At 37.5% G+C, this 25,678-nt stretch overlaps 1 protein-coding gene across 1 annotated transcript; it reads right to left on the bottom strand.

The window, feature by feature from the left end:
• Positions 1-153: 153 nt before the first annotated feature.
• MCCC1 (methylcrotonoyl-CoA carboxylase 1) lies at positions 154-23,714 on the bottom strand. The gene is made up of 19 exons (XM_030496362.1): positions 23,639-23,714; positions 22,392-22,438; positions 21,291-21,430; positions 20,762-20,857; positions 20,473-20,594; positions 19,301-19,448; positions 18,657-18,778; positions 17,659-17,770; positions 17,275-17,356; positions 16,097-16,224; positions 14,197-14,380; positions 13,579-13,688; positions 11,962-12,178; positions 10,805-10,891; positions 10,167-10,216; positions 8,735-8,872; positions 7,280-7,387; positions 6,190-6,261; positions 154-4,655 (listed from the first exon to the last, which is right to left on the bottom strand). The coding sequence occupies exons 1-19, from the start codon at positions 23,695-23,697 to the stop codon at positions 4,536-4,538; spliced, it is 2,142 nt and encodes a 713-aa protein (XP_030352222.1). The 5' UTR covers positions 23,698-23,714; the 3' UTR covers positions 154-4,535.
• Between the last annotated feature and the right edge of the window lie 1,964 nt (positions 23,715-25,678).

Here is a 25,678-nt window from a genome sequence, read left to right on the forward strand (position 1 = left end):
GTGAGTATATTGGCTGCCATTCACAGAGACCAATTACCATTTCAAAAGCAACTTTTCGGCACCAAACTGTTTATACTGAAAACAGATTGTCCTGGTTTAACCCCAGCCAGGTGGGAGGGGGAGGAGAATCAGAAAAAAAGTAAAACCTGTGGGTTGAGGTAAGAACAGTTTAATAATTGAAATAATAACAAAAAGGAGACAGTAAAGAGACAGAAAACCCAAGGAACACAAGTGATACACAATACAGTTGCTCACCACCTGCTGACCAGCGCGCAGCTAGTCCCCAAGCAGTGATCAGTGCCTCCCAGCCAACTGCCCCCAGTTTCTGTAGGGAGCATGACAATCTATGGTACGAAACAGCCATTTGGCTCATTCAGATCAGCTGTCCTGGCTGTGCACGTTCCTGGCTCCTTCTGTCCCTCCTCACTGACAGAGCATAGGAGACTGAAAAGTCCTTTATCAGGGTAAGCACTTCATAGCAACAACTAAAACATCACTGTGTTATCAACATTATTCTCATAGTAAAGCCAAAACACAGCATTGTATCAGTTACTAGGAAGAAAATAAACTCTATCCCAGCTGAAAGCAGGACACAGATGAAAGCTAAAATCCAGCTACTGTTAGAATTTCAAAATCCAGTAGGACTCTAGACAGGCATTTTACTTGCTTATTACTGCTATGATAAAAATTTGGGGTATTCAACCATAATATCCATGTTTATTTTAACATGGATTCATTGTATAATCAACAGATTTTAAGCTAACATCAAATTATATCATTACATTTACTGCATTACTTTTGAAAGAAGAGAGCCTGGGTTCTAAGAGATCCGCATCAGTTCGCATAAAAATAAATGCCAAGATTTCAATTCTGAATTTCTGCCTTCTTTTTAATATGACATTCAGTAATGTCTATTACTTTCCAAATGGAATTCTTACACAGAGGGCTATGCCCCAGTATCATAAAGATACTAAGTGGCGTTTACCTGTGAAGCAATCATAGCAGTTAGAGTATCTGTTGAGAACATACCTTGTGTAAAAGCTGTAAGTTCAGACCTTAATCCATTGCCACTGACTGTTCCATGAACACATTCACACAGAATTGTTGGGCTTTTTACAACCAGAACAGATAGAACACAGTCAAATAATTCCTGATCTCACTGAACAGAATAATAATCAACAGAAATTAATGATAAGTGTGCTGGTTGATAAGCCCTTTAAAATAGGTACAAGTCTCTTCAATAAAAAAATCAAAGAAAGAAAAAAAAAAAAAAAAGTAGTATGCTCAGATCAACACCCCACTCCCAACTGACTGACTTTTAAAGCTCCTGCCAAAACACTTGAGTATTAATTTTTTAATCCTGAAGACAGAAAGTAGGATTTTCTGGTAACTAGTAGTATAACCATTACAACAAAGGACTCAATACACATTGGAAACTTTAAGGTTTTATAATTCATTGGTATAGCTATTTACTGCATAAAAGGTTAAATGAAAAATAACCTTACAAGTAAAAATAGTCTACATCTAAAACCACAGTTTTACCAGCAGGCATGAAAAATAAGTATTTATAAATCACTGTGTCCACAAATTTTGCAGTGTTTTGATTAACATCAACCTTACTAAATAGGACAAAACACAGGCAAGTACCTATTAAGTGACTTGTCTGAAGTCATGGTGAGTCAGTGGCTGAAATAAGAGCTCAGACCTGCTTTCCTCTTCCTGTGTCCTAATCACTGATCCAGCATGAATTCAGGCTCCACACCACAGATCTTCACTGGATATAAGCTATAGTAATTAACAGCAGCTGAAGAGTGCAAGAGAGATGGAGATCCCACAGGTGATAACTGAAGTTTACGAAGGCTTGTCCTTTTGGCATGATAACATTCACACTACCAAGCAGGATGTTCTGTACCTGATCTAACCAGCTGACCAGTAAGCTCACCAAGTGTTACACTCTGATCCTGTCTCACAAAAGCCATAGCTTGGAACACTAATACCCTCGTTCTTTCCTGAAGGCTATCAATTGTGGCTGAACTACATATCCTGTGACTTGGCCCCCTCTCTCTTCCAGCAGCAAGAGCAGATCATTATAATTGGACTCAGTTCAGATTCCTTGTTTCTGTAACATCTGTTACTCTAGTATCAGAACTACAGCACTATTTGAAAAAGGTGTATTAATGAACAACTGGCAGAGATTAACCTTTTAGCTTGAATACTAAAATACTGCATTTTAAACAATTACCATTTTTTTTCTTCCTTACTCTACCACTAACTGTTCTACAGACAACAGTTTAGTTACAGCTATGTTAGTATCATATGGCTTTTATCAATTCACATTTATAACACAAGGATTTATCTGTAATAAACCGAAAATTTCTGAATATTCTGTAAATTAAAATTCTGGGTTACAGGAACAACCTACCTTTAATCATTCTTTGTTATCTCTAAGTTCAGTTAAATCACATTGTTGCAAAACATTTGAAGTGTGCAAATTCCAACAGTAACTTCTGCAAGAGATTTTACACCGAAATAAACAAAACCTTCACTACTTGAAAAATCAATCATCTCAGTGAAAGCTTACAGAGGAAAAAAAAAAAAAAAAAAAAAAACACAAAACAAACAAAAACCTGCTAATTTTCAGAAGTGAAGAAAAATTAAACCTGGGAAAATCATTTGTCTCCATTCCTAAGGGAGGACATTTTGTCACATTCTTGTTTCACTGGCTGGCTGAAGGAAGCAGTGAAGACTTACTGACAGAGAACCTCATGCTAGGAGTTTCAATATTTTGCTACAGATTCAGCATAGCAAAGTAAGTCTAGAAACACAGCAGTGACAAGCAGAAATTAAAAAAAAAAAAAGCCAAGCTGCAGCATCTCTTCAGGACTGGGTTCACATTTCTATATGTAGATTCCATTTTTAGATAAAGCAAGTCACTAAACTTAAGTGCAGTGAAACCCATTACAACTGTCTGGATTACTGCTGCCTAAATGTGATCTGCAGATTGTGGTCTATCTATCATCAGATGATATCTGACAAACAGCTCCTTAAAACCCTCTCATGCACAAACACAAGCAACCAAGGAAAGCACAAAATGGAGAAAAATGAAAACAAACATTCAAAGCTAGGCTTAATTTTTATTTGGCAGTATGTAAAAAAAATCACTGTGGCAATATTCTACAAGATGATCACTCATAATTTTTTTGTCAGATGGCCACTGGATTACAAGGAAAATTGAAAAGTATTACAGTATGCTTTTAATATGCAGGCCATCCTGAGACATGAGTTTTACAATTTTTGTCTGCATTGCAGGCAAGGCTATACAGTTCCAGCATCAGATCAGAGAACTGCCTATGATGTATATTGATTAAAAAATTAGATTTCATGTAAGTATAAGGATCCATTTGTACAGATGTAACTGCAAGTTTGGGATCATTGTAACATCTCTGTGTGTCCCTTTCTGCAGTATCAATCATACTATTGTCTTAAACTAGTATATCAGAAGTTCATATGACAAGCAGAACTTAACTAAAAAGGTGAAAAGATTTTGCAGCAATTAAAACATTTTTTCTTTCCCTTTTTGTGTTTCTCTGAGGTGCTTTTTAAAAGAAGTTACATTTATAGCAAATTATCAGAATACTGTCGGAGAAATATTTTCTTTGCATATCCTACCAATAACCTACCAGTTTTCCCTTCTGCAACACTGCAGATAGATACAAAATATAATAAGAGTAATATACTAAAATATAAACAATATGGGAAAAGCAATAAGGATTTTGAAGTCAGTATTTTGGCACCCTAAGTACCCCTTAAGTATTAAATAAGATTATCATTTTTCTATGCTACTATTTCGTGTTTGAAGATCAAGTGATATTTTTTGGAAAGCAAATGTTCCAACTTTGACTAGTGTAGCAAATGCTAAAATGTACTTGAAAAATGCTTTCTATCAGATATTTCAAGGTATATTTTTGAAATTAAAATTTTCACTACTCATTGAGGTAAATAGGAAAAAAGATTCACCAAAATTGACTGAAGAAGGGTGCTGGGCTAAGGAACAATCCCGAGTTCTCTATTCAGGCCGAAATGTAAGTCACAAACAGGAATTTTTCCAGAGAAATTAATTCATAAAAAAATTGTCACCTTTCAGATTTTCTTGAAATCAATGCTGTCACATCGCAGGCAAAAAAAGGCAGCTGTGAATAAAAAAATAGGCAGAAGACGCCTGCTGTGTGTAACTTACAGTCCTAACCTCTCCCATACTGTACGAGTTCCACATCTGCCAGTGTAATGCCTTTTCACAGGTAAACATCATCACTGAACAACAATCACATAGGTCCACAAGTTATATATATGATTACAGTACAGTGATATCCAAGTTTCAGTGAAGTCACCATAATTTACCGTCAAACTATGCAGAAAGTGCTGAGGAAACCAATTCTCCAATCTGTTATACAAAACAGTTTGCTGAAAAAAAGAAGAAATCTCCTGTGAGAGAAAATCATGAAAGTAGAAAAAATAAAATGCACCTTCCTTGAACTTCATTTTGTTTCAGCCTCTTCATCCATGAATTCAACTAGCGGAGCATGTCTGTTGGCCTGGGCACCTTCTTGGAAATTAACCTTTTTTATCACTCCTGCCTTTGGAGCCCTTATGGTATGCTGCATAGAAACAGATCAATAGTGAACAAGCAGAGTACTTCACATACCCCTCCACACTCCCAGCAAATGCTAATATTACTCTTTGGTGCAATTAAAACAGAATGCAATTTCTTCATCTGACATGTACATTTATTTTAAACTTTTTTTTTTTTAATTTTTTTTATTTTTAAAAAAAGGTTACCCTAGTCCCTTTTCAAGTTTTATTTTCTCATCAATATTATTTTGATATGTATCCTGGGGATGAAAATACTATATAATGTTATATTTTTTGTCATGAACAGCTGAATGTTATTTACTTCTGTAGCATTTTTTGTTATTATAATAAATGCCAAGCAGAGGTAATTCAGTTTTAATCCAAAATGTTAATCATATGGTAGATTTGTTCCCTTAAGAGGAATCTGCAGATTACTAAAGATATTTTTGTTTGCTGGCCAGGAAGGGTCTTAACTGAACAGATATTTGGCAAAATCCAGATGAAATATGAATACAACTACTAGTGACAGTAAAGGAATAGCATGTTTACATACAATAACAAGTACACCAATTTGGGGATTGGTATCAGGTTAGTTTTCCACTGAAGTTTTGTTTCTTGGTAGTTTTCTACATGGGGTTAGTCTAATATCAAACATTAAATATTAGATACTAAATCCTCACATCTAAGCACGGATTAATTTAAGTAATAATTTGCTTCTTCAATTTAACATTTTTTATTTCAATAGCACTGGAAAAAAGAAAAGACAACTCAGATGATGTCAGTCTGAGATATCATCTGGAAAGGCACAAAAATATAGCATCCAAATGCAAATAATTTCAGGTGTAATTTTTTTTTAGTGCACAATTGTATTTCATGCCATTTTAGTGTCACTTATAAAAGGGCATGGTAAGGGAAAGGCAAATTTTCTCAACAACATTAATTCTGCTACCAAAAACTGAAATTTAAGATAAACTAATAGCCGAACCAAACCAGTACCGGCTACAAAAAACATAGTTCAAACAACCTGAGCCAGTCAAGCAATGTGACAATATATAATGGCTAAAATGCCAGTCCACTGAATGTCACATGGACAATTACAAAGTATCTTTAGTGTACTCCTGGTAAAACTTTATGTAAACAACAATAAAAATATTATAAACAAAAGTCCTATGCATATTTACAAGGTCACTGTTAGCTAAACTTCTGTATAAAGTAGCTGCAGACATTACATATGCTTATATCACAAGCAGTAAGCAAGAGATACACCCAATTTTCTGCTAGGAAAGTGAAAGGAGAGAAGGGGAGAGAAGGATTGAGAAAGCTAACCAAATGAACATTAAAACATCTGGAGAGTACCATGGATTATGTAATCATCATTTGTTAATAACAGCAAATATAATCCTCTAAAATCTAGTCAGACAACACTTGCTTTACAGCATATGAAGTGATACCGACATCTGCAAGCTACTGCACCATACTTCAATAATGCAACCAAAAATGATTAAATTCTGAGCAGAATTTTATTTTCTCAGTAATTAGAACCTTTTACATCTCACTTACCTCCATTTTCATAGCCATCATAACCATCAGAGGGTCTCCAGTCTGAACCTTATCCCCTGCTTTCACAAACACCTACAATTCCAGAGAAAATTGGGAAGAAATCATGCATATCTGTACCCTTAAACATCATCAGCTGACTTTGGCTAGCAGAGTCTACCGAGTGACTGTAGTTTTGCAAAACAGCCTCATATCTTTATTATTGTTGAATTGGGTATCCAAGTTCTCTAGATAATACTCAAGGGACGTCAGAAGCTATAGAAATAGGTTCAGTAACAGCCAACAGGATGACCAGGAAGCAATTTATGTATCAAAGAAAAAACACTAAAAAAGACAATGTACATTCCACCCTTTTTGGGTTTACGAGCTCCTATTTTGAGGGAGAAAGTGCAAAACCTTTTCCTGGAGTCCCTAAAGTCTTTAAAAGAAAATCCATAAAGAAGATTGCAGGAACCACCTAGTTTTTCCTACAGATTTATATGTAAGAGATCCATGTTCAGTGTAGTCCACCCTCTGAAAGGGTTCATGCCTTTTTGTTGTTCATGTCTTTTTATCACTAGCAGAATTCTTTTAACTGCTAAACTCTCCTGGAAATGTTTTTTCTGTTGAAACTTTGTCAATGTACAGAGAAATACACAAGATTTGCTAGGCCAAAGAAACAAAAACAGAAACAGAAGCAGCAAAACACACAGCTTAGCAAAAAAGGCATTTCTATTTCTTTTTTTGCAAGTGCATCTAGCATCTCACTCTTTTGGTTAGACATAATGGATCAAAGAGCCTGTAACACTTGGGAAACTTTGCCTTAAAAAGAAATTAAGATGAAGAAGAAATAATTTAAGCACTAGGGTTAGTTAAATATTCAGACTTTCCAGAGCTCTAGAAAAAGAAGACTAGAAGCCTGAAAAACTCTTGGGTGGCTGCTGAAAACTCAGAGTAAAGAGGGCATTTTCCAATTGGGAGAAGTCACAAAACACTGACATTTCTGGTCCTGATTCTTTCTTTCCTGGCAGTACAGAAGCAAACACCATTTCTGGAAGAGTAAACTTGTACATATATTGGAGAATTCATGTCCTACCCATATTATTATAATTACCTTTTCAACTGTGCCTGTCATGGGTGCTACAGCACCACTTTGCATTCCCACTGAACTCACTGCAGATAAGTACTTGGGTACAGGAAGGCCAATCTGAGCACTACCTTCCTACAGAAATAAAATCAATGACATATAAGTTAACAATATAAAATAATACTACTAGTGCATATGCTGACATACAGGAAAAGAACAGATCCAGCTTTAGGGAAATCAGTCAACTGTTCAGGGTGGAAGACGTGTGGAGTCAGAGCAGCAAAAGCACTGTTGGTATGCTTACTACTTCACCAGTACCCAAGGCCTCAAAAGCCGTGGCTGCAGCTGCTAAGGATCAGCAAGGAAGGAACTACCCCTCTGAAAAAGAGGCTCCACATGGACCTATGTACCAAACCCACACCTTCCCTATTCACTCAGCAACAGCATAGAAGGTTTTAGAAAATGTGCAAAGGCAGGTTGATGCAACAATTAAGAAAGACATTGGCAACTTCATTGCCAAGCACTGCCAATGAGTGTTTCACAATTTACAATAAAGTGGATTCAGTGCTAAGGTTAGTGAGAAATTCTCACCATTATTGAAAATTCCCCAATTCCTCTCAGACTTGCTACTCAGAGTTTCCCAAAGACTCATTCTCCCACACATCCTTCCCATATCCTAAAACTCCTGGGATTTCTTCTAGATGCCTCCATCCCAGACTCCACTCTGATACTACAGGAAAACTGAGCTTTGCCATTCCAGCATGAATTATTTTGTCTTCACCACTGGAGCAGCAAAGTTCTCAATGCATTCTGCTGGGAAGTCCTAAGGAGCTCAGAGATAGAGGTTAATTATTGAAATTAATACATAATAATTTACTTATTTATATTACATTTATATTGAGTTCCTTTAAGGGCCTGCCAGCTTTTTAGCTGCAAATAAAAAATTACAAGCCTAATAATATAAATTAGGGTACCTGTTCTTTCAAATGCCATTATTCATGCAATACAAATAATGCTATGGTAACTCATAATTCAAATTTTTTACTATTAGCTGAAGTTACCCTTCCTCAGACCAATATAAATCTTTTTCTTGTCATTTTAGAAATGTAACTGAAATAAAAATGTCAGTTACAAGCACATCCAAATAATTATCAGTTTGAAGTAACTGCTACTCTTCTTCAATCTAACAGACTTAGAAACTTAAACATTTTGATATCGTGCTTCCCCCTCCTCCGTTATTTGCAATTCTGATTCAACTAACTACATTTCATCTTTCTAAATGTAACTGATTTTCTTATTCACTGACCATCAGCAACTAACTTCTAACTATAGCTACAAATCTAACGTATCAAAACATTATGGGCCAACATACGAACTTGAAGTTATGATTGTCTTTCAGATTCTCTTGCAATTTATATTGTTCATTTACATGGATAAAGCTCTGAAATTTTATACTTGAAATAATAAAGAAAGGAACTTTACCGGAAAGAAGAGATAAATTGTGTTGTCCAAAATGACCAATTTGGACTTACACACTGTTCCATTTACTGAAGACCTCAAGTAAACCGAATCACCTTCATTGAAGATCTCTCCAGAAATCAAGAAAGTTGCATCTTGAATCTGAAAGTTAAATGCTTTTATAAGGACAAAAGCTAATCCTTCATGAACAATAAACCAAAAGTTAGTATTTATAGTATACACTTATAACGTGATTCTTCATAATTTTAAAGATTTGGTTTTTTTTTTCAAATTCCAGAATTATCGTACGTATCCCCTATTTTTCTGTTAACAGTCTGTATTCCATATCCAATGCAATCAGCTCCAAAGATTAGCTAACATGCTCTCCCATGCCAGTTTTTATCATAAACTATGCAATAGCATTCAAAATACAAAGGTATGCTATCTCTTAGGAAAAACAACAGCAAAAATCAGAGTATTTCATTTAGCGATGATACTTAATTTGTCCTAGCACATTAACTCCTTCAAGCTGAAAAATCCATACTATTCAGCTGACATCATAAAATTACACAATGCTTTCCCAAAGACAGGCAACTTCCTCAGTCTTGGAAGCTTATAATACAGAAACTACGACATATTCAGTAAGCCCACAAAGGAGTAGTGGAGAGCAGTAATGGAAACTGTGTCAATTAGACACCAGAACTGCAAAAGAAATACCAAATGGAAAGGCCACTTATTTGTAGGCAACCCTTTCATCTACATCAATGAAAATTGCACCTCTGCCACAACTTCAGAATACAAAGACAGTAAGAATATGAACTTAAGTGCATTACATTTAACTGATAATTTTATTTCTAACATCACTGAGCAAAAAATCAGAGACTTGCTGATCTTTCAGGATGTTACGAGTTGAGTCTTCATTTATATAGTCCCATACTATTTTTCCACTGAATAAAGACTTTATAACATGCATCAAAAGGATACTGTTGATCTGTTATTGATCCCTGAGAAGGACAAAAAAAAAAAAAAAAAAAAAAATTTGCTCGATCAGTATCCTGAGCAGGGGTGCAAATTAGGGCAACACCCTGGTCAGCACTGTACCCGGTCAGCACAGCAGATTTAAACCTAACTCTCAATGTTTCAGAAAGACAAATTTAAGGAAGAGGAAAACAAAGAGTGATCTTTAAACACTGGAAAACCAAATGCTTTTCTTAGCCTTCTTTTCAGAAGGATTTTAGTAGCACTTCCATGCCAATCCAGCATCTAGCAAAGGTAATTTCAGGCCAAAATAATACAGCTGCAACAACAGCTGCAAGCAAACCAAGAAGAGAGTCCTGTATCAGTAATTACCAAGGAACTTCAGTAATGGCTAATACCAAGAGAATTTTACAAGAAAATTTCTTCTTTTACCTAACGAAATATCTGGGGGAAAAAAAAAAAAAAAAAGGACTTGTACCTGCATGTTGTATGACCCTTCTTGATTGTAAGTTACAGCTACTTCCACAGCTGCTCAATTAAAAAAAAAAAAAAAATAGGTGCATGTGAGAAGATTTGATTATAAGATCTAGAGAATAATGACACATACACAATATTTAGTCTGTCTTTCTTGATAAAAAGACCTACCAATACTAAGAACAAGTATTTTCAAATTAGCTTTGTACACACTGAATTCTGGACAATTTGTTTTTCAAAGACGAACACCGGAAGTCGTGCTCTGAATTCTGTACTAAGTTGTCTGGACAGAAAGCAGGTTTTGATGGGAAAAAGTGCTGAGCACTTTCATACCAAAATGAAGTTGTTAAAAAAAAAAAAAAAAGTCAATGGCACTCATGTCTGAAAAATCTCAACCTTATTCATTTCAATGATAAACATTAGTTGTGCTGTTTGAATTTGGTTTGTATTTCCTCAAGATCTAGCAGTGTGGATTAAGCATTAAGTTCTGTGAATTCCCAGCTGAAACTGCTTAAAACTCATACTGCTTATATTATATTTATATAAACAACTGCTGTTGGTTAGCCTGAATTTTCAAGCACCAGTTGAAATAACTTTATCCATCAAGTATCTCCTCTCCCTCCACATACTTTATTAACTTACTGTTTTCCCCATCCAACAGAGACAGTTTTCTAGTATGACATATATTTAGTCTCCTACCAGTGCTGGATGCAAATGGTGAGTATTTATCTAAAACACAAAATACATAGATACATTACTTTAATTGTACTTTAGCAATTTACACCACAAAAATCACTGTCCTACTATTAGTACCATCATACTTAGATATTTATATTGCATATTAAAGATTGAGGAACCACTGTAATAGTGACAGTCCCTCACTAAAGCTTCAACAATGAATAAACTGATGCTGTGTAACCTACAGCAACATGACACTAACAGCACTCACCAAGAAGGATATTGACTGTTTTCCATGAAGAGACCCTTGAACAGGAAAGCAATATGGGAATTCAACTGCCGTACAGCTGGGTCAGATTAACTTTAGGTGAAGGTTCCAGCTGCAAGAGCAGTCAAACATGGCAGCAAACTGCCTGGGAAGATGGAGGAGTTTTCTACTACTTGGTGGTTTTGAGGATGGATCAGATATACAGCTATCAGATATTGCTTGATTAGTTCATCATCTCTTAAAGCAAAGGAATAGTGTATGTGAATCTTTCCAATCCCACTCTCCCATGTTTCCAGGATAGTTAAAGTGGAGGAGGAAAGAAAATTAACAAGGTTGTTGGCAGCACATCTTAGATTTATATGAAGTCTTTTTTAACAGCAATCACATGCCCCACTGGTATAGCCATTAACAGTGTCAGAACTCAAGAATGTCCAATTCATTCCATTAAACCCTATTGCCTCTCCCAGTTCTAGCAGGGTCAATTTTATCTCTGAAAACCTTGGGCCAACTGTAGGCATAATAGTGACAGATACTCACTGTTTATGCTTGTAAAGAACAAAGAGTACACAGTGACACTAATTATGCATCCTAAGGTCTTTCAGATAGTGCCTATCTGAAGTGCTGTGGGAAGGAGTCTGTACATTACAGTGCTGATATATTCAATATCTGTCCCTTAACAAGAGTTATAGTTCGCTGTCTGTGTAAATATCTGACAGATACCAGAATGCGGAATACTGAGCAGGCACAAAGTAAGACAAAAAGGGACCACACAAATTAAATAATTGCACATGAGCTCACAGCACTGTCTCATCCAGTCACAGGTAAAATAAAACAAAAGAAGAATGATCCTTACCATCTGACTGATCTCTAAAAGCTTCGGTTAGCATTTTCTCTTTCAGTATGAGTCCTAGAGCTGCCTGACACATAACTTCATGTGGGGTTGCCTTTTTGGTTGGAAATAGCTCATCATGGTGTTGAGAAATGAAATTAGTGTGCACATTTCCAGCCTCAAACTGCGGGTGTCCTGACAGACTCAGTAAAAAATCAATATTAGTGCTTAATCCTACAATCTGTAAAGAAAAAGAAACATATTGCCAAATTGAAATGAAGTTACGAATGAGTATATAGATTTCTACTTAACTTATGAAGAGATGATTAATCTTTCTTCAGATAGCACTATCAAAACACCAAGTTTATCAATAAAATGTAATTAATTCACCCGGTCTGTTTTATTACCAATGAAAACATTGCTTTTAAAAAGAAAAACTAAATTTAAAAAACCCCAATACGAATACTTGCTCAAAAGCACTATTTTTAAAATGCTACCTTTGTCCACTGTGAGGCAAAGAAAGTTTTCCAGCAACGATAACGGGAGGTTATTCGGGGGGGGACGGACCCAAACAAAAAAAACCCCCAAAAACCAAAAAAGCCCACCAAACCCCAACACCCTACTGTTTCAGAAAATCATGCTCCGTGTATTTAAAAGAAGATTCCTAGTATGAAAAGTGCCTCTTACTAAAAATGAGTTATAATAGTTTCAAATATTCCTTATTTGATCTTTCAAGAGTAACAAATGGGAACAGTGGCTTTTATAAATTTACTAGATACTATCCATTTCCTGTACTGCAAATAACTATCCAAACAACATGAAGATAGAAATATTTTAGAGAAATCAGTGAAACTTGTAGCTGTATTGTGCTGTAATATTTATTGACAGAACTACTAAGAAAATTCAGGGGGGAGGGGGAACCTACAAAACACCCAATGGATTTTTTTTTTCCCTCCCATCTCTTTCACTTGCAGTAATCTTTTAGCTAAAGCAATAGTGGGCCAAACATTTTCAGTACCTCAACCATGTTTGTTTTTCATTTAAAAGTGTAAATTAATTCTGCACAAATAATATTTGGTCTCACCTCAAGTCAAACCTCCTGAATTCCTCTTTTTGAAAATAGATACACACCTGTAGTTTTTAACAGGGAAAAAGGGACCACTTCTTAAAAAGAACTAACAGCATTAAAAAAATCCCTGTATTTCTTTACCACATATGTAGTTTAAAAACTTAGGTTTTTTATAAATTAGAAGTTACAAGCAAACATCATCTGACACAAATTCCAGCTACAAATTCCTTTAGGTTCAGAAAGCTTACACTACAATTGAAAATGTTGTTATTTAGCCTTACTCTTCTATAAAGTCCCAGCTGCATCATCCAGCTGAAGATACCACAAACTTAAGAGAAATCTATGTGTAAAACTGGACTTCACACTTACCTCTACTCCCTCCACCAATTGCAAATTAGGAAAAAATACAGTTTCTGTAAATAAATAATAAATCTGAAATGGTAGTGGCAAAGCAGGCTTCTTTTTAGAAACCATTTTTAGTTTACTGTAGTATTTTATCCACATCTTGTTTGTTTAATATGTTCACAAATTTAGCTCAAGATCTGAAATCATACTGGGTTCCTTCTACTTACATTATATTGATGCAAACTGTATCGTAACTTTCTCAGTGCTGCTTGACGATCCTCAGCCCAAACAACTAGCTTTGCAATCATTGGATCATAATGAACAGAAACCTCATCACCTAAAATATATTTAAAAAATGCTGTAAGACTAACCCAAGTATTTCTGAAAGTTGGTAATGCATAGTACTGCACACCATATGCATTAAACTCTAACACGATGGCCACATTTCTCTGTGTCCTTAAAGAATATGAATCTTTAATGATGTGACCTGGCATTTCAATTCCAAGGACAACTGCAGTATAGACTTTTGAAGAGGAAACATTACTAAAATTCAGTTTTCATTGTTGCAGTCAGATTGCAGGATTGATAAATTGTGATGAGTATATAATCAGCATGATCCAATGGACAATAATTCGGATACAGGTAAGTAAGTAAAGAGGTAAATAAAATATTCAGTGACTGACCGAAAGTATATGGACAATGACAAGTAAGAATAATTCTGTAGAGATTTGTCTTTGTAACAACACCCCTATAGACAAACTTACTTAGGCCAAAGAGGGACATGCTTAGGAAGAAAAGCTTTTGATGCAAAATATTTCTGATTACACCACTGCTTTCGTTTCTACCTTGTCTAACTCCAGTTTCTATCCTGGTGAAAGTATCGGATGGTGGGGTGGATAAGTGCAACAGTGGCCCAGCCCCTGGCATGAAGTTATTATTAGGGTCTTCAGCATATATTCTAGCTTCAAATGCATGGCCCCGGAGCAGAATCTCTTCCTGCATTAGGGGAATCTTCTCTCCTGCTGCAACCTGAAAACAACAGGTTTTTTCTTTAATGTGGGATCAATATTCTGGAATGCCAATGTACAAAATAATAAATATCTTTCTTCTAAACATGAATACTTAGAAAACACATTCAAAATGCACAGGGAGAAAAAAGTGGTATGTCATAAAAAGTTAGTTCTGAAATTACTTCTTCCTTTTGTCTGGGAGTCACCAATCAAAGGATTTTGAATTATTATTGTATAATTTGACCTCCTAATATTTCACACATCTAAAACACAATGGAAAAATAGTGGGGATTTTTTCCTACTAGTTACGTCCAAAAATAATTAAATGCTTAAGTTAAAGCCTGGTCAACTAAAACAATATTTTATTAGAGAAAAATTCCTCCAAGAGCAGATGATAAAATGGATTGCTGACAGCCAGCACTACTGGCATAAACGGTTGATTCTTCTGTATACTGTTGGACCTGTACATTTCAGAGCATGTTTCTTTAAAGGGATTATTAACAATTTAAGAACCTTTAATGGGGAAGGAAGCATCATTTTATTACTCAAAGGAATTCACATTACAAATATGGAAATACCAACAAACACCAGCAACACACAGTCTGAAAAAACAGGGACAAAATTTTAGGGACAAAATAATAACAAGAAGCCTGCTGTAATTAAGTACAGAGCAGACTTTACCAGGAAGCTAGAGAGTTTTCATCTACATGGGAAAATACAATTTCCTATTGAAAAATAGCAACAATTAATCTTTTAAGTGTCAGGGGTTTTCCATACTCTGCCTTCTACCACCAAACTTTCAGCAGAGACAGCAGAATCTAACTGAGTCTTCAAAGAAAGAGTAGTATTATACAGATTCACAAAAATAATCTCTGCAAGAACTGATTGACATTTTTCACCTATTGACTCATTAAGCCACGTGCCAACAGCACCATCTCTTTCCACCTTCTCTCTTTCTTCCAGTATTGTTTGATCCCTGTTCCAACTCAGCACTCAGTGCTCAATTTCCATTCCCACGTCAGGAAGCCAGAAGTTCCTCCTTTTTGCAAAAGCATTTGACATTTTAGTTTTCTTTCTGGTTACATAAACACTCCCCTCCCTGCCACCTACTTAAGCTCAATGTGTGCTGCTGTCCCCACTTTTTAATTTATCTAACAAAAATTGTTTTTCATTTCCAGTTCCCCAAGGTCCAAAACTTCCTGTTATCATTTGAATGCATGAGTAATTGCACTCTCTGCAAATTGAGTGTGTGAGGAAACAGCCTGCTTCCAGTCCACACAACTATACATTTATTTTAGAATGTGACTACACTGGTATAACACCAGACACATGTTTTTGTGAAGTTTTTTTTCCTCCTACAGGCTCATCAAAGAACAATTTTTGGGCCAGAGATACACTTCAACTAGAGTTCCCAAAAAATTTCAGCATGGCAAGGGAAAGATCAGGACCTTACTTCGTCCCACCTTCCACATTCTCTATAACCTCTCTAAATATAATTTTAAAAAATGGTTTTTCTTTACACAACTGGAAGAAGATTTTGTTGGAATTCAGAGCATCTATACAATGCTCTATAGATATAGTAATAGAAGATGTTCCTTCAGAGCAAACAAAACTCTACCCTATTAGCTATAAGAGATGTGGCTCTGAAAACCTACCTGGTCTCTCATAGGCAATATCAAGGAGCACTATTCACCAGACAAGAGGAATTCTACATGTAAAATCAATTAACACTCACCCTAAGCTGCCATTCCACCAAGTCTGTTCCAGTGATCATCTCCGTAACTGGGTGCTCTACTTGCAGTCTGGTATTCATCTCCATGAAATAAAAATTATGTTGGGAGTCCATAATAAATTCCACTGTTCCTGAAGCAATAAGAAGGCACTTTAAAACAAGACTTCTTCAGAATGGATACTTAACACACCTGATTTATGTCAGGACAAGACTATTCTTTCTAGATCAGATACCATGAGTTTCATCAAATTCTATATAAATTATTTTAAAGGGTCACACAATTGAAATCTGAAAACAGAAGTGCTGTTTCCTTGCACATTCGCACATCCTGTGCTTCACAGGTTCAAACTTAAACAGGGGACATTCAGATTAGATATAAGAAAGAAGTTCTTTACTGTGAGGGTGGTGAGGCACTGGAACAGGTTGCCCAAAGAAGTGGTAAATGCTCCATCCCTGGTAGTGTTTAAGGCCAGGCTGGACAGAGCCTTGGCCAACATGGTCTAGGGTGAGGTGTCCCTGCCCATGGCAGAGGGGTTGGAACTAAATGATCTTAAGGTCCTTTCCAACCCTAACTATTCTATGATCCTCTTCTACAATAAGAGATGCATTTCGTTACAAGCTGTAAAAAGTGCATCAAAACTCTTCAAATTATTGTGTTCATATATAGGCATGCAATTATTAAAAAAAAAAAAAAATCCAAGGAAAGTAGTGAGAAAAAGTCACAAATAATTTTAGTAGGTTATTTTTCATTTGGGAAATAGTGTGAACTTCACAGACAGCGAGCTATGTTTTTCTCTTAAAGGCTTTACTGTTTGAATATAAAGTATTTTTCTTTGATGAAAGAGAAATTATTTTTCCCTTGCTCTAATCAAACTTAGTGACATTCATAATGCTCGCTTTCCAACAACAATCTAGTTGATTGAATTATCTGCTCTGAAATTTTTTCCTTCTATTCTTCAGCTGTCACTGGTCTTGAGCTCAGATCAGGTATGCAAATTTAAATTGCATAACTGCATCAAATTTAACTATGTGATTACTTGCTTAAGCCTCAAAAAAAAAAAAAAAAAAATTGGGTGATGTGTATCATACTCCAAACCAACCAGATGCTATTTGCCTTGAGTCTTAAAGTCTTACTAAGTTAAAAGAATACCTCTGGAGCAGCCATACCTTCACAGACTTACCTGCTCCCACATAATTAACTGCTTTAGCTGCTTTGACAGCAGCTTCTCCAAGTCTCTTTCGAACTTCAGCATTAATTCCTGGCTGTAAATTAATAATAATACAAAATATTATAAATTATTGTGAATTTTGATGATATTAAACCTACTATGCATGAACATTTTGCAGTATTTAGTAACTGTAGAGAAATCCTTATCAATGAAATCTACATATTTGTCCCCCAAGAATCATTTTCCTAAAGTAATTTTTTTATTTAGAATATTTTCTGCAGCAAAATTAAAACAGGTACTGAGATTTAGAAATAAATTACTACCTGCTAAATAAATTTGATGAGGGTTAGCAATTACTTTAAAAATATGTAGGTACTATAAGAACTTTCTGCTCACCCCTGGTGCCTCTTCGATGATCTTCTGATGTCTCCTTTGCACACTGCAGTCTCTTTCAAACAAGTACACTGCGTTGCCATGCTGGTCACCAAATACTTGGACTTCAACATGCCTGTTCCATAATAATAAATTTTTCAATGAATTTCAGTAAAGCCCCAATCCTGCAACTGACTTCACCCAAACAGATTTTGAACTTGTACATGGCCCTGTATACTTCAGTAGGACTTTAAGTGTCTGCCCTCAGATAACAAAAAATGTAGAAATGTGGCTGCTAATATGCAGGATTTCAATTGTTTTAGACTTCCTCAATGTCCTAAGTGAAACAGAATTCTAAATGCCAGTTACTGCTGTGAAATATCATAAGATAAACAAGCATCCTGGTTTTGGCTGGGATGGAGTTAATTTTCTTCCTACTAGCTGGTACAGGGATGTGTTTTGTCTGTACTATGAGAATAATGTTGATAACACACTGATGTTTTAGTTGTTGCTAAGCAGTGCTCACCCTAAGTCAAGGACTTTTCGATCTTTCATGCTCTGCCAGTAAGGAGGTGCACAAGAAGCCAGGAGGAAGCACAGCCAGGACAGATGACCCAAATTTGCCAAAGGGATATTCCACACCATAGTGGTCATGCTCAGTAAAAAACCTGGGGGAGCTGGCTGGGAGCCACTGATCACTGCTCAGGGACAGGCTGAACATCGGTGGTGAGCTACTGTATTGTGTATCACTTGTGTTTCTTGGTTTTATTCCTCTCTCTCCTTGTCATTACTATTATTATTATTGCTGCTATTATCATCATCTGTATTATTATATTTTACGGTTTTCATTTCAATTATTAAACTGTTCTTATCTTAACCCATGAGTTTTACCTTTTTCTGATTCTCCTCCCCATCTCACAGCGGGGGAACAACCAGGTGTGTGGTACTTCTTTGCTGGGTTTTTTTTTTTAACATTACAGAAGAAACATTACAGGGTTTATATTAAAACATCTATTTCTTACCTTGGATTATCTACGAATTTCTCAATCAGCATTGCATCATCATTGAAAGACTTCTTTGCTTCTCTCCTAGCTGATTCTAGTTGGTCCAGAAACTCCTTTTCTGAGTGAGCAATTCTCATGCCCTAAAATACAGAAAAAAAGCATATCTAAATGTCTAATATTGATACACAATAAAAATCCTTGTTGTACACAAAGAGCAAGAAATTTACGAGTAAAATCAGATTTAGACAGGGAATTCACTATACATAGTGTCTTGACACCAAACTCTTAAACAGTATTTCAAATCACTTAGGCAACATTTAAAACTGTTAGCAAAAAAATAATCATAGGAACCATCAAAGTAACAATTTAAAGTCATCTGATTTCACACAAATCCATCAAACAACTTTTCTGCTTATGTGAATTATTGGAGATCCCTTGAAATAAACAAAACTCTTCAAATTCATATCAGCTACTTATCTTGTGCCTCTCCACACAAGAAAAGGAAATGAGATTTCATAGTGCTAGACTGGACATTAATAATAAATTTTAAGGAAAAGTAGTTTTCCAGTTTCTTTGTTTTCAGGTTTCTTTTAGAATATTCCATTACAGATACTGAGACCTGATAACTTTACACCATGTGATGAACAGATTAGTTTCTTTACCTTTCCTCCACCTCCACGAACAGCTTTAATCATAACTGGATATCCTATTCTTTTGGCATGTTCCCTTAGACACTCATCTGATTGATCTTCTCCATGATAACCTTCAACAACAGGAACGCCAGCAGCAGACATTATAGCTTTGGAAGTGCTTTGACAGAACAGTTTCATGTTTAGTAAGATAGTATTTTTTATTTTTTTTTCTTGCTTTAAGCTCCAAACCTGTCTATGTTTCCAGTGTTAATTCTCCTCACATAAGTAGTTCCAGTGACCTCAACAGGGCCACTTACACAAGTGGGTTACATACAACTGGGTTGTAATTAATCAAATGCTTCAAATGTTTGGTTGCTTTTTCCTCCAAGTCTTTTACATAAAAGCATAGTCGATTTCAGGCTTATGGTTTTTTCCTATCTTTTGAGCCGCATCATAGAGGCCAAACCTAGCATTTTCAAATTACAACACTGCATCCTGCCAAAACTATATTTAAAGCTGCACAAAGGCAAAACTCTTTTTACGATACAGGCTGGATTCACACCACGCATAAAACACTCCACCATAACAGCTCTGGCTTCTAATATGCATGCAAAGCTAGTTAAATTACAGAGTTAATTTACTCTCACATTAGGAAATGATAAAAAATTAATTATCTAAAATTAGTATTACATAGTTCATGTGTTAGTAATAACCTTATTTCCATATTTTTGAGTTATACTTCATACCCTGGAAACATTTCTTTGATTTAAGTAACTAAGAATAAGATCCTTCGTGATGAACAAAACTTATCACCCCATTTTAAATAAGCCACACTAACCCCTGATAATATGGGTGTTTCTTTTCCACCATTCCTCTGGCCAGTATACAAGTATCTGATCTGACTGCTGAACCCTTACGTATGTAACATTGCAATGCCCCAATTCTGGAAAATTAGAATCAGTTATGTATTTAATTACCAAAACTTTTACTACTTTACAATCTTGACTGTTTCTAATTCTACATGAATCTACAGATCTTATAGATCTATAGATCATCTATAAGCCTAGAGCTTATTCCTATGAAGAAAGCCATGCAAGACTGGCAGAATAAAACAATTATGGAGCAACTGGTCATTTGTTAACAAAACTAGCTTTGGCAAACTGTAAACTGCGTAGCCAAGTAAAAAAATCAGAAATAGATACCTCTTAATACCCATATCTCTGATAGCAGATGAAGGTGGACCTATGAAGATTATTCCCTCTTTCTTGCACAACTCTGCAAACTCTGTGTTTTCCGAGAGGAAACCATAGCCCGGATGAATAGCCTACAACAGAATAATGTTACCAGCCTATTTTTATATGTTTAGCTTAGAAAACCCTGAAACTTCCACAGAGTTTCAATAAGACAACACAAGATGGAAGCACCATGGGTGAAAATAAAGAACTAAAGAGCATGGTAGTAACAGAGCATTTAAGGTCATGGTCTACTTGCCTGAGCTGCTGAGACCTTGGCCACCTGCATTATTTTTTCCGAGGCCAAGTAACTCTGCTGTGAGGGTGCTGGACCAATGCAATATGCTTCATCTGCCTGTTACAGAAAAAATATATTTAATACGGACTGTCTAATAGATAATAAAAAGCAAATTTAATTGAATTTCTGAGTCAATTACATTGTTTATCAGATTGCTAGCATGCAACAGTTTATATCACTGCCTGTCTTCATACAGAGACTCACTGGGTGAAACAGTTTTGAGTTTCTTCCTAAACCCAGAGTCCATTCTCTAACCCCCTTGCTACTCCAGCATTAGAAAGCCAAACTTTAACACACTTCCTGAAAAGCTATCAGGTGCTGAGACAGAAATTAGGCAAACTATTCATGTATTCAAGAAAAACATGGAAGTCACTCTACAGAGGTGAAAACCAACTGTATTAGCACACAAATATACTTTCACATTGAACTTATTAATGAGAAATAGTGTTGTTAATGAACATCAATCAAAAACTTAATGAATATACTTCACCATTGCTACATGCATGGAATTTCTGTCTGCTTCACTACAAACTGCTACAGACTTCAAACCCATTTTCTTTGCTGTTCGCATCACTCTGCATGCAATTTCTCCTCGGTTTGCGATAAGAATCTTCTCTATGTTGTGACCTCCTGTTTGAAAGGATGAAGCCATTTTAAAATTCAGATTTCTTTTTCATCATTTATAGTGTTTATGCGTTTCTCCCAATAATGAAAAAAACATGCTTCACCAAAAAGCATTTTCATGTTAGTCTGCAAATTTTATCCTTAGAGTCCTTTTGCAGAAGTATGTTTAATTCTTTTTTTTCTTTTTAGAACTAAGAAATATTTTCTAAATCTAAAACGACACTGAAACGTAAAAGTTCATGCTTCTGGTTTTGCTGTGTACTTTCTGGACCAACTAGGGAACAATTAACACCTGTCCTCACTGGCCCCTCGCCCCCCCAGAAGTAATTCACATTTCTTTGAAGAGCACAGTCACAAAATAATAACAAGGCATGAAGGGTTTTGGGGGTTGGTTGGTTTGTTGGCTTTGTTTGGTTTGGGGTTTTTTTTTAGGTAGTGATTTACTAGCTTCTATTAAGTCTCATGACAGTGGTTACAACAGTACAGAAATATGCACAGCCGTAACTAAATAGCTTTAAACTAACTAACATAATGAAAATATACCTCTGAATTCTAAAACATATCTTTTTAGACAACTTGACAACAGGGTCAGTTTAAATCACCTTGCTATATACTTCTTACTGTCCTTCATATATTGTTTAAGTACCGTTTTACCTAAAAACCCAATTCTCTCACCTTTGCAACATTTGTATCAGAAAAGGACTCAGAGGAAAACACCACAAAAATAGAGTTTTCATTGAGTATACTTAAACATGACAGACAAAACTATTCAAAATGTTATTTACACATTAAAGATTATTTCCGCTGGGTCAGCTACAGACTCTTGTTTTCAAAAGCTATACAAATATTTAATATTTATTTTTAAAGTGTACAGTTTTTCAGCAACTAATGGTCTAAATCTAATTGTAAAACCATCCACATTACACAAGCAATTAAACTGAGTGGCTAAAGAAGTTAAATTTCATACCTATTGTTGAAGCACATTTCACAAATCTTTGTACTTGGTTCCATCGCCTATACAATTACAAACACACAGAAGTGTTAGAAAAGTATATGAAGAATTGGCCACCACTATACTTTTATTTTCAGGTAAGAGAAGAACAGAACTAACATACAACTATTTACACAGAACACATTCAAGTTCAAGGAAGGTTTATGCAAACTTCACTAGATCTCTCCTTAAGTGTTTGCATTTAGACACAAGAGAAATTATCTCCTTGCTTTTCTACCAGCATTCAAAGGCTCTTTTAGTGGATAGAACAGCCAACATCTGGCATTTATTAGAAAGACAGCAACTTGAAGTATTCGGGCAAGACATGAACAACCACAAATCAGAAAAGCTTAAATGGGAAATAGGAGTTGTTGGTAGAGAGAAAAGCTGTAAGATAGGAAATGTGAAAGATTACAAGAAATAAGAGCTATGAAGAATTTCTGAAATTGAAAGTTAAACCAACTAACATTAAAGAAATGAGATCGTGAAGGCTTAAGTGGCTGAGAGAAACTGTAAATTCCTAGAACTGTTTTAATTTAACACATACATCAACTTTGGAATCCTGGATCAGGCCCAGCAATTCTTAAACAGTATTAGACAAAAAGGCACAAGATGCCCTTGACACCACACAACCAAAGGCTCAGTTTCAATAAAAAGAGAGAGAAGTTGTGCATTTCCTAAACCGCTAATAAACTGCTGTGGTGGTCACCAATTGCTTCTGCACAGACTTCCAGCTGGCAGAAGGTAGGCAACGACAGCTTTCAAACCCCGAACACCCTGGACAATTTCATGGAACCTGTATCAACTACTAAGACTATGCTTGAAACCCTGGGTGGTTTCTTTGCTTTTTCTGTCCCCAGAGGAGCCCGAGGCACCAGCATCCCACACACACACGCACCCCCGAGCAGAGCGGCAGGCCCAGCTCCGTCGCTCCCCGCAAGGCGCAGAGTCCCTCCCTCCTTCTCTCCCTCCCTCCCTCCCACAGTCCAGACCCCAGCTCGGCTTTGCGAAGCCTGCCCCTGCGCCAGGCCCAGCACCCGCCGCCAGCTCCCTGCCGGGGATGGTCCCGTTCCCTGCCGCTATCCGTCAGTCCCCGTTAACAGCCGCCACGGGGCGCGCCGCCCTAGCGGGGACGGCCACTCCCGGGCAAAGCGCATAGGCAGCGCCCACCGCCCCCGAGGGGCCGGGCATGCCGTGTACCGCGTCCCTCGCCCCGCACTCACTGACGCCGCAGCGCCCAGAGGCAGCAGCGACACCGCTCCACTGCCAACAACAGCGCCATGTTACTGAGCGCGGGGGCCGGCGGGACGGGGGTGTGTGCGCCACACCGGCCGCTAGTGGCTGCCGCGGCAGGGGCGTGCTGAGGCGGGGCCCGGCGAGGAGGGGCCGCTGGGCGGGGAGCGGGAAGAGAAAGCGCGCAGGGAGGCGGGACGGGGCGAGGAATGGGGGTTCGAGGGCTTGCCGCGTGCTCCCTCCCGAGCGACCTGGGAAAGGGGTGTGCGAAATGGCTGTCCCGTGGAGGGAGAGCCAGGGGAAGGCGGCAGGGGTTGCATGACACCGAGAAACAGGGCAATAAAACGGCAGATCAAATTGAATTCGTGTAACTGTGAAATGATGCACGCTGCAGAAGGACTCCTGGTTTTATTTATGGATGCCTGGGCTCAGAGCTGATTGTTCCCTCGGGAATGACATCCAGAGTGGTAATGGAGCAGCAACATGAAACGAGAGGGTGGTTGGGAAGGACACGGGGATCCTCAGAACCCACAACATCCCTGTGCCCAGGCCCAACTCCCCAGCACAGAAGTGTGTCCTGTAAATCATAGAATCATAGAATCATAGAATCGTAAGGGTTGGAAAGGACCTTAAGATCATCTAGTTCCAACCCCCCTGCCATGAGCAGGGACACCTTGCCCTAAACCATGTGGTCCAAGGCTCTGTCCAACCTGGCCTTGAACACCACCAGGGATGGAGCGTCCACAACCTCCCTGGGCAACCCATTCCAGTGCTCCACCACCCTCACTGTAAAGAACTTCTTCCTTATATCTAATCTAAACTTCCCCTGTTTAAGTTTGAACCCATTACCCCTTGTCCTACCACTACAGTCGCTAAGGAAGAGTCCCTCCCCAGCATCCTTGTAGACCCCCTTCAGATACTGGAAGGCTGCTATGAGGTCTCCACGCAGCCTTCTCTTCTCCAGGCTGAACAGCCCCAACTCTCTCAGCCTGTCTTCATACGGGAGGTGCTCCAGCCCTCTTATCATCCTCATGGCCCTCCTCTGGACTTGCTTCAACAGCTCCATGTCCTTTTTATGTTGAGGACACCAGAACTGTACGCAGTACTCCAAGTGAGGTCTCACAAGAGCAGAGTAGAGGGGCAGGATCACCTCCTTCGACCTGCTGGTCATGCTTCTTTTGATGCAGCCCAGGATACAGTTGGCCTTCTGGGCTGCAAGCGCACACTGAAGCCGGCTCATGTTAAGCTTCCTGTCAACCAACACCCCCAAGTCCTTTTCTGCAGGGCTGCTCTGTGCTGTGGAGGAGCACATCCCACCCTTTGGTGAACACAAAGCAGGCACGATCCCTTCTGCTCCTCAGGCTTTGCAGGTTTAGAGACCAGCCTGCTGCAGGCTCTTGCACAGCTTCTGTGCTCTTGAGGGCACAGGGGAGCTGGGCCTGTCGTCAGGCCTCATCAGGCTGTTCTTAGTGTCCATGTTGACTTGGATGTCGTAATGCAGGCAAATGAGGGCAAATCACCAAAGTCACCTTATTTGCCTCGATCATGCCAGTTAATTGAACTCAAGTTAACAATAATGTTCAGGTAAACTGTGATTCTGATTGACTACAACAAGGCATTTTCAAAGTAGTATTTCACATGACAATGATTTTAATATTACTTATATAGAGAAATAAAAAAACCTAAAAAGCAAAAACCAACCAACCAACCAAAAAAACGAAACAGGGGGAAAAGAAAACCCCAAACAAAACAAACAAACAAACAAACAAAAAAACCCCGAAAACCCAAAACCCAAAAAAACAAAAAACCAAAACACAACCAAACAGCACTTAGTCAAAATAAGTATTTCTAGTTGCTGTTTACAAACAGCAAAGCAACCATGCTTTTTCACAAAAGGAACACACAAGCTATCAGTCATAATAGTAGTAGTATTTCACATGTCGACATGTTGTCCATACACTGAAGCATTAACACAATTTCTTATCTCCAGGGCATTCTTGGTATGCAGGTAATCTCTGCTTGTTCTACTG

This window comes from Strigops habroptila, chromosome 8 (assembly GCF_004027225.2).
Source record: "Strigops habroptila isolate Jane chromosome 8, bStrHab1.2.pri, whole genome shotgun sequence".
NCBI lineage: Eukaryota > Metazoa > Chordata > Aves > Psittaciformes > Psittacidae > Strigops > Strigops habroptila.